The 10,852-nt window shown below is 31.1% G+C and overlaps 1 protein-coding gene across 1 annotated transcript; it reads left to right on the top strand.

Annotated features, from left to right (window-relative positions):
- Window positions 1–2,814: 2,814 nt before the first annotated feature.
- LOC105833532 (juvenile hormone acid O-methyltransferase) lies at window positions 2,815–4,950 on the top strand. The gene is made up of 6 exons (XM_012675341.3): window positions 2,815–2,964; window positions 3,075–3,395; window positions 3,472–3,643; window positions 4,057–4,189; window positions 4,335–4,497; window positions 4,605–4,950. Exons 2-6 carry the CDS (start codon window positions 3,209–3,211, stop codon window positions 4,784–4,786), a joined length of 837 nt encoding a protein of 278 aa, XP_012530795.2. The 5' UTR covers window positions 2,815–2,964; window positions 3,075–3,208; the 3' UTR covers window positions 4,787–4,950.
- The last annotated feature ends 5,902 nt before the right edge of the window (window positions 4,951–10,852 follow it).

Here is a 10,852-nt window from a genome sequence, read left to right as displayed (position 1 = left end):
AATCAGAAATTACTAGGGTTAATAAATTATAAAATTATTCATACAATAACGTCAAACGGTTATTCAAATTAATAATCATGCATTCCATACCATAAGCTTTATGCAATCATATTATAATCGTAATATTTACAAATGAATCATAAAATTAGTTGAGAATGATAAGCGTAATGAGAATTACGGAACATTACAGTGATTCTAGATTTTTACATCAATAGTATTTCAAATGAATTTACAATATTTCAAGTAATTAACGCATATGCAGAAGAAGGTTACACTAAAACTTTTGATTCATACATGTTTAACATTTATCAAAAAATGTCTCTAAACAGTTGATTGAATACGTCTGATAGTGACGCCAACATGTGAACGCATCTAAATAGATTACGTTCGAAAGTACGACGGTATGAAAATGTCTCTGAATAATTGCTGAATAGTACAGCTGAATGGGAACCTCTGAATTGAGTTCTGTCCTGTCGGTTCGCCGTCGTGCTAATCCGAAACAGGATGAAAACTTTCTCAAGAACTCAATTGAAAACTCTCTACAGAGGTTCCGTGTACCTGGAGCTCGATCTCCTGGTCTCTCTCTCTCAGCAGGCCGTAGAATTTAGAGTCGAATGTCCCTCTCTCTCACTCTCTCGATAGGCCGTAGAATTTAGGGTCGAATGTCCCTCTCTCTCACTCTTTCTGCTCGTCGTGGTGACTGCAGGAATTGAACTCGAACTCTATCTTTCAGCAACCCGTAGGGTCTGCAGAAACTGATTATGCAGTGTACTTGGCCGTGGTAAGTCTCTACTTTGAATGTGCAACCAATTTGCACGAGATACGTGGCACGTAACGAAAACCTTTACAATACGTGTGTATTGTAATCTGAATGAACGTCTTACTCTGACCCTCGTCTCAGAAAGAATGAATGAAAATCTGACTGTCTGTTTGTAGCGTCGTCAAGAGAAATTGGGTCAAACAAAGCAAGATCAGACGTGAGTCGCGTCGAGGAGTCGGTCAACGTCCTCGGTATCAATCATGTACGAATGTACACAACTACATAGAAACCTTCTCATGCATATGCGTCCTTTAATTTTCTGAACACGTACTTTTAGAAGTTCAATGACTTTTAAATTTAGTAACTCTCACTATTCCTCTTGCTCCACGTGCGCGGTACGTGGTTCTATAGATATACGACGCATTACACTGAGAAACCCATTTGGTTGAAAAAAACAAAATTTGATTGAATCAACTAAATCTCTTGTTTGTATATGGACAAACAAATACATCGGTTGACGCAAAAAAACTATTTAGTTGGAAATTTTTGTAACATTAACATAAAAATTAGATTTAGTAAACCAAATTATAAATTGTGTGAAACAAAATTTTTGGTTGATATCTAAGGCAATCTTTGTTCATAAAATCAAATTTATATATTAATAGTACTAAATTTTCCAACTAAGTTATTTTATTGTGTCATTCAAAATATTTGTGTGCCCATATCCAAACAAAAGGTTTAGTTGATTCAATCGTAGAAATTGACTTTACTCAATCAACTGTTTTTTTTTAATGCAACTGAAAGTAAAATGCACAAATAATATAAAATTGTATAATATATTTGTTAAAAGTTATAATATAATATATTATAATTTTATAATATATTGTATTATATATTATAATATTTATAAAATTATATACATTAATGTAAATTTATTAATACTAAACCTTTTCAAATTACATATAATATATTAAACATTTTTTAATTTTTTTTTTTATATACAAAACTTAGTATCTAAGATATATATATATATATATATGAAACAAACAATTATAAATGCTCGTTAATGCTAAGCAAAAATAATACGATAATAGGTCAATATATCGAGCCAAGACAAATCTTCTTAATACAATATAATTTATTCAATAAACATTATATAGTTATAACCGCGACTAAAAACCAGTTGTGTTAAGAAATGTTAAATTTCGAAACTTCATTTCTACTATACTTAGTCCTCATCAGTCATAATAAATTGCCAATATTTACGAACTTAAATATGAATAAAATACCGCAAACAAAAATATAATTAAATAGTTAAAAAATAATGACTATTGAATAACCATAAAACAACGCATATCTTATCAAAATATGACATGACAAATAAAAACGTGAACCAATAAATAATACAATTAAATAAATAATAAAATGAAAAATGATAAAATTTATCCGCACGTCGGTTTTCATATTAAAAGGACAGAATAGATATTCAATTAATCTTGTCGATAAATCTAAGGTATCATTTGTTATTCATTAAATCCTAGTTATTTGAATATTGAACAAAAATAAATAATAGGTCAATAATGTGTAGAATACATCTATAATTTGTGTACTATATGTATTACAAAACATTAAACATTAAACACTAAACATAAAACAAAGCAATAAACTACAGAAATCTAAATCCCATAAAAAAACTGCACGTGCTCATTTCGGCCCAATATAATTTGAATCTATACTTGGGATTTCAGAAGCATGTTCTACGGATGAAATACTATTGATTTAAGCAAGAAAAAAAATTGATTTTTTTACTCTCTAATGTAGACGATCCCCTTAAAATAAATGATGGGCCCTGGCGGGGGTCATAGAATTGTGCGGCAACACCAATCGGCCAGCACTCAGCTTACGCTCTTACGTGCTCGTCAATGCCTTGGGGAAAGTCTGGGCACTTCGAGCGAGATCAGAAAGGCCGTAGGCCCGCCTGCGACTTCCTACGCACGCTCTCTTCACTGTTAGGCAGTTACGTCACATGTGCTCGCGTTCGCATGGTCTCGACAAACCACTTTAGTCGCGTCATAGAACGTTCTAGTCGCGTCATAGAACTCCTTTTGGTTGACACTCAGATCGACACAGACGAGTTTAACAATTATTCCGCGCTGTACTTGTCTGACACACGTTCGTTCGCATAAAGGCTATTCTACAATTGCGTAAGCGTAAAAATTAATATTATTATAATTTCTGAATAAATTGTTTAGTTATATATCTTACAATATTAAGAATTAATTAGTGTTAATTTCATTCCCTTTCTTTACCCTAGCTGTCATTAGAAAGAATTGACAATATCAACTACGATAATCAGAACCGATTAAACACATAGAGTATATAAGCCTGCTGGAGATAATATTGTAGCACATTACTTTCAAAATCACAGCACTGAAAGGAAAGGCAGTCATGACGAGCCCAAAAGATTACAGTGAATCTGACACGATACAAAAGTATCATATAACGCTTATAATTGAAGAATTTATCGAGAAACTAAATAATATATGTGGAAAATGTATGGACATCGGCTGTGGTCCTGGAGATACAACAAAAGATTTTCTATTACCGGCTCTTCATCCACAGGCACAAATAATTGGTAATAAAATAATGAATTATTTATTGGAATAACAAAATTAAGTAATTATTATATTCAATAATTGGATTTTGTAAAGGTACGGATATTTCGGAGAAAATGATCAAATATGCGAATGAAACATTCAGTGACATAAAACGACTTCGATTCGAAATACTGGATATTGAAACTAAAAATTTACCGACAAAATATATTTCTGAATTTGATCATGTATTTTCATTTCATACCTTGATGTATTGCAACGACATTAGGTAATCAATATATCAAAAATTTTAATTAAAAATTTATCGACAAGATATATTTCTAAGTTTGATCATGTACTTTCGTTTTATACTTTAATGTGGTGCAATAATGACGTTAGGTAATCACAAATATTATATAAAATACAATTTAAACTAAAATATATTTTAATTCTTATTAACTTGATAAATTATTTTAAACAAGTATAAGTTAAAATTTTTCTTTCAAACATACATGTATGTGCATCTTAGAATAAAACAAACATTCTGAATTTTATACATAAATTCATCACACGTTTTAGTATTCTAAACACATTTTATTATGTTTATGACATATTTCATATTAAGCAATGTATTGTTCAAAATTATTTTAATAAATATATATTCTTTAGAAATTATTTATATTTATCTGCTTTATTAAACAGACAAGCACTCAAGAACATATATCAAATACTACGACCTAATGGAACATTGCTTTTCCACATAATAGAGTCTCATGATACATTTGAAGTTCTTAGAATTTTGGCGCGGGATATTCGCTTTGAACAGTATATACCGGTAAATTACAATATATTATCAAATTTCAATTATTAATATATTATATAATTTGCGTTATTTTATTATTGTTATTATCGTTATCATTATTATTATTTTACAATGTTTAAATCATAAATTGTTATTTATTACTTTCCTATTCATATAGGATACAATGAAAAACGTTGGGCTATTTCATAAGACAAAGAATGCTCGCAAAGAGTTAAAAGAATTACTTCAAAGTGCCGGATTTACAGTTCACCATTGCAGTCTTCGAGAAGCGAGCTATACTGATAAAAAATCAAAACCGATAAAAAATCAGAAGTTACTGAGTAAGTAATTCTAAAAATATACAAAAAGTAATTTTACGTTAAAGGATTATTAAATTTTCTAAGATTTTTTTCTTTCTTTTTAAAGATTTTTTCTTTTTTTGTTATAGAAGCAGTTTTATCCGTTTTGACATTTCTGGATAACATGCCATATGACTTGAAAGAAGAATACAAAAATATGTTTGTAGACGAATACATGAAAAGAAAAATTCATTATAAATCAATACATAATGAAGAGCTTATATTAGATCTATACAAAGGATTAGTAGTTTATGCACAGAAAATTGTGTAACAATTATATAGTATTAATACACAAATAATCGTAGAATAAAACTAAAAGATGTTAATACTTTTGTAGCAGAAGTATTTATATTAACAGATGTTTATAACATTAATCATAAGATAGTAAACTTGTTTTTTACCTTAAACGTGAATTATATTGTCGTCTTCGTCATGAAAAAATGAATTTTTTATAATAGTTATTAGTTTTCACTTAATATTAAAATATTATTAGTATCTAGTAATGTATCCAGTAATTGACAAGCTTTGTTTTTTCAATAATTTTTTCAACTTTGTTCGCAAAAATTTAACTTAAAAGTTAGTCAACTAGCTCCTCTATCTGAAACATAGAGTTGCAATTTACAACGTTCATATGCACAGTGCAAATTAGAGTAAAATAACCGAACGCAATGAAAGGTATAGAACATAATTGAAGTGATACGCATTCGGCAACTACTACATATTGAACAAAAGGTACTAACTATCAAATATTGAGTGAAATAATGCGCGAAAGTAACGTTGCTTCCATTAGAGTGCTGTTTTTACGGGATTAATCTCGCTTTTTATACATGCATATTGCGTTAATTTAAACAGTGGTGTCAATAAATGCGCACGCGCGCAATTTTTTTTATTGCGAAAAAATACATGAAACACAGAGCTTTTTAAGAGTAAAAAAAAGAGAAAAGAAAATAAAAGGGAAAGAGAAGCGCGAACACACCGCACGTAAAGTACCGCGGCGCACTTTAAGAGGATTGGTAGCACGCCGGATCGGAGGGGTGGTTGAAGTGCCTCGAGGTCCTCGAGGATCACGAGTTTCAACATCCCTCCGCGGAAAAATCTCGCAATGAGTCTAATTTGAAACGATACATATCGTTTGCAATTAAGCTAATTTGACGTGTAAATCGCACACAGCTCGATCTCGGCGGCGCGCCGTGCTGCGCCGGTCCGTTTCATCCTTTCGCCCGACAATGGCTTCGCGCCGTACGAGCTTCATCGTAAATGCATACGCATTATCCTCGCGGAACTCGAGAAAACAATCATTTCAGAGCGAGCACCAGTGGCGCGTTAGCGGCGGTAATTCCTACGATGAGTTCCTTATGAAGACTGGCGGTTATCCCCTTTGGAGATTCCGCCTGGCAATTACGAAACTCCGGATTCCCCCGGATTACGCTATTCAAAGTTGAATATAACGAATTAGTTACGAAACTGAAGTGGGAAAGCATTCGTACCACTCCTCGATCCTCGATCGTCGTTGAACGCGCTCTCTCGGACTTTGCCAGTCGGTTAACGTTGATTTCATCCCCGAGAGCCCTTACGTTCATGGTACTCACGTGTCGCACATGGACTTCGCGCTGATTCACTTCAACTTTAAGGCCCAGTTTCATAATTTATTATTAGTTTTACTGGAGTTTAATTGATAATGTTCAGTAGAAGAATTTGTTTTATATAAAGCAAATTTCTCTCTTGGACATGCATGGTAAGTTGAATTAAATAAATCGTGTAAAACTGGACCTTAGTCATAGGTAACTAAGTGTTTTCGCAAACTGTTCGTCGCTGTTCGGTCGCACCTCTTCCCGAAAATATCTACGGTTCGGGCGATTATTTTCCTCTGGCGTTATTGAGAAACGTGCCGTCTAACCGGTGTCGGGGAGAATTATTCCCAAGGGGAGAGTGCCCTCTTATACGGGCCGCTGAAGGAACGACTGCGAGTTCTGCAGCACGGGAAGCTAGCCCGCTGTCGGGTACAGGCATTAGAACGTGGATTGGATTGACATTACGTACGGCTCCGAGTTCTGTTATATCCCTCGAGAAATCAGCACAATGCTGCCAGTAGCACTGTCCGAGGACCCTCGGACATACGTGTGCGCGAACAGGAACGCTATTACTACGAGTCCGAGACGTATCTGTGTATATGCGTCCTCGGGCAGAGACACCGGTTCGGCGCAACCGTTCGTCCGAGTACGTTTCTCTATCGATCTACAAACGACTTACGGCCACGCCGGACGAGGGATAACAATATTAATTTTTGTGTACGATTTACATCAACTGTGATTCCACGGGTGTACGAAACTCGAAATTGCCGCAAATTTAGAAAAAGGAAGGATGGAGAAGAACGCAATTTGGAAAAAATTTTGAAGCAATGAGTAAGAAGTTTATAAACTTTAGGCATTTGCACGATGAGTAACGGTTTTTTTAATAATTAAATAGACACGGAAAATCTGAACACCCTGTACAATAGAATAATAACGATGACTTAATGTTTTATTATCTGTACATTGACATCTATTGTTGTTTGAAATATTGTGTATGACATTTAGTCTCACCGACCTGTTAGTTGACGTGATTTATTATGTTTCTGCATAAGATATAAGTTCTGCGATATTTAATACACACTATGCGTAATTGTAATTTACATATTGTTCATAATATCACTTTAAGAATTTTGACATGTATGTTTTTACTATTATTACTATTTATATTTTCGCTTTTCCAAATATATTGTAGTGTCGTTTTTAAAAAATTTACTATTTAATATTAAATTTTAATTAACCTTATTTATTGCAACGATTTGTTATAGAACATGTTTTATCTTCGCTGATCCAAAATTTTATAAACTGTTATGCCGTAATTAAACATCTTATGTACACCTAAAGAGGACCAAAATTAATGGTCGAAACGTTGTGTTATTAATAAATGGATTGCCAGATAGTCGATTGAATAAATTTATCAATTTATTTTTATACACCACTGGCGACAAAAAGTATCATTTTATAATTAAATAGATTTACTAATATTTGATTAAGTAAGTATTATTTGTGTGTGTAAATCAAATAAATATCATTTATTTAACATATTTCTCAAGTTTATAGCAAGTTTAATGTAAGATCATTATAAGTATCGGATTTATTTAAATTAGGTTTTGAATCCTATATAATAATTTCAATTAAGAATATTAAAAAAAGACAAAAATTTGATTTGTTTAATATTTTGACTCTGATAAACATTTTTAAATGTTTAAAAGAATATAATTGTTTAATGCATAATAATGATTTTTTTTTAATTTATGAGGAGTATATTTTAAAACAGTTATGAAAAAATTTTTTGTTAAAGATAATATTACTTTAACTTAAGAAAAGAAATGCTAAAGAAAAATACTTTAAGTAATCACTTTTCCTAGCAGTAGAATTTATACATTTCTGTGTTTAAGTAATCAACCACAGAAATAAATTGATTGCATGCAGTTGTTTTCTTAACAACATATTTTGTGCTAAAATAATAATTTTTAACATACATGAAAATTAAAAATAACAAAATATTAATTTAAAAATATATTGAAAAATTCTATAAAAGTTGAAACAATAAAATGTAATTTAACTTAAGAAATTTGTTTAAATTTAATCCCTTAATATTTATAACAGTATATTATACATTAAAGTTTATAACAGTAGAGTGGCGCGCTATGTCTTATCTTTGCAGAGGCAAATACAAGTTATTTATTTCAATCGTTATATAGATTGATTTTTAAAGTAAAGATTCTCTTCCCGCGATATTGCAGTGCTTTTCTCCGCGCAGAACGACGACGCTTTCAGTGTCGAACGCGTTTCCTCTCATCTCACTCACCGTGAAAGTTTATAATGGTGAGAGCAGAATGGCAGGATTTATGGCTTTTTGAATGCGTAATTCGTCCATAATGATTCAATGTCGCCGAATCGGTAAATTGCCGTATTTATTTGTCCCTCGCCGTCGTAAATGCACGAGCGATGGAAACGAAACGATTCGTCAAATGTCGCGTCCGGTTAATTTTTGCAGATGCAATCAACATACGTCAAAAGTCAATTTGTCCAAACACCGCGCGTCACGACATACCTATAGCTTCCGCGCAATATCCATTTCACGATCGAACGTCATTATTTAATAAATTTAATTTGTTTACGAGTTTACTCTGCTGCGAGCGTACCCGCAATCGACGGCAAAATAAAACGCATGAAAGGGATTTGTATCATGTATGTGTAAAGGGAGAGCTGTGTACAAAACCGCCGCTACGTTGGCGACCGCGTTATGCGGGTTTATTATTCGTTCCCGAGATAACTCGTTTTAATCGCCGATTATCCGCGAGTGAATAATGGCAGACACCTCGGACGGATAGCGAACGCAAAGCGCAAAGGGTAGAACACGTAATGAGCATCATCCACTTGGGCTTCTCAAGTACCTGACATACATAATTCAAAAGAAAAAATATTTTTTTAATTTATGAGAATAAAAAATACTTTTGTTTTATTTGTAATTAAAATAATTGACATACTAAAAGTTGGGAAATTTACGAATCGACAGAAAAAGATTTATTATTATAACTGATTACTTTTTGTAACTTCTGATTACTTTTGCAATAATTTTAATGAACAGTATTAACAAAAAACAAAATCAAATTTTTATATGTAAAAAAATTACCTTTTGTACTTTTATAAAATAAGATTTGTATCACTTAATGGGTATGTAATTTATAAACCCAATCATAATTATATAAGATATTTTACACAGAACGTACAGAATTTATTTATTAATATTATTACTAATTATTATCTCTTTTACACAAGTTATCCTAAAACCATTGCGGAATAGAAATTTTCTAAATAAATCGTACATCTATAATGTACTAAGAATTTTTTACAATTACATAGGTTGTTATAGGGCCACTTATATAAATTTTATATATATAATGAATAAATTTTATGAAATATCATAAAATATTCCTTTAAAATATTTCATAAAATCTACTATTAAATGTAGAATAGACCGAAGCAAATCGAATCTCAGGACAAATTGAAATCAAGATTAAAATTATATTCAATATATTCTGGGGTGCAAATTACCTCTGTCTCCACATCTAAAATCATAAGCCTTATAAAAAAATCTTATAAATCAATGAAACTTATGTTAGACTGATTCGCCTCGGTTTGCTATACAATGTACATATATGTTAAAAATAATAATTATTTTCACATTTTAGAAATGTTGAAAATTTGCTACAATTGCATATATAAATTGTTTCAGGATTATTGATAAAAATTTTATGTATGTATTAATAATTAAGAAAAAATTAAAAAAATAATTAAGAAAATGTTAAAATTGTTATTTAACATATATGATATGTTAAATTAACATATATAACGTGTTAAAATAATTTTATAATAATGTTAAAGTAACATATATAACGTGTTACAATATTTTATATGTTACTTTAACATTATAATAATGTTAAAGTAACATGTTATATGTGTTATTTCAACATCATTTTCTTATTAAATTGTTACATAAAAATTATGTTAAATTATAAAATTTACATTAATTTTTATGTTAAAATATAACGTAATATTTATCTTGGTATTTAACATATGCTCAATATGTTAAATTAACAGAAAAATTTCTGTGGACCGTTTTGGACAGGCGATCTGTTAAATTTAACACAAATTTTTTAACTGTGTACAATAACTAGTCATTATAACTTTTTTTCACGAATTCTGTGTAAATAAGAATCGAAAAAGCTACAACTGTCAGCGTTAATTTATATGTTGTATGTAATCAATCTATACCATTGTTTCGTAGAATGGACATCTGCGAAAGTAATTTCTCTCGTTTGAAAACGCTTGATTAATAAACGTTTCGCAGTTAAAATTTATTATTTAAACATTATTTTGTTAAAAAAGTAGGCGATTAGATTTAAAGAAACTTTCGTAGTTAATTGCTCTACACTCTCTACAGGTACAATTTAATAACGGATTCAATTAAAAAATTATATTACAGATAGAAGATGAAGTTCTGAAATAATAAACTGAGAGCTTGGAGAGATCTGAAGTTTTATCACTAAAAGATATTGTTACATCCCAATAAACTCCTTTTCCACACTAGAATTTTCCATCTGTTCTGTAAAAGAGCTCACTCAAATATTTATCTCAATCCACTGTCACAGATCACGCAACGCATTCCCACGCGATAAACTCAAACCCTTAAGTCGTTCTAGGCGACCGTCTTAAGATAAAAAACGCAGCCTACGACTTAGTCATTTCGAGCATTCTTGAAT

The sequence above is a fragment of the Monomorium pharaonis genome, chromosome 11 (assembly GCF_013373865.1).
Source record: "Monomorium pharaonis isolate MP-MQ-018 chromosome 11, ASM1337386v2, whole genome shotgun sequence".
In the NCBI taxonomy this organism is placed as follows: Eukaryota; Metazoa; Arthropoda; class Insecta; order Hymenoptera; family Formicidae; genus Monomorium; species Monomorium pharaonis.
This window is presented reverse-complemented; position numbering and strand designations above follow the sequence as displayed.

What these genes read in the sequence shown, in the direction of transcription:
- LOC105833532 (XM_012675341.3), top strand. Translation starts at nt 3,209, where the DNA reads ATGACGAGCCCAAAAGATTACAGTGAATCTGACACGATACAAAAGTAT. An exon ending in TCCACAGGCACAAATAATTG is followed by an intron (nt 3,396 to 3,471) that starts GTAATAAAATAA and finishes GATTTTGTAAAG; the next exon opens with GTACGGATATTTCGGAGAAA. An exon ending in GCTTTGAACAGTATATACCG is followed by an intron (nt 4,190 to 4,334) that starts GTAAATTACAAT and finishes CTATTCATATAG; the next exon opens with GATACAATGAAAAACGTTGG.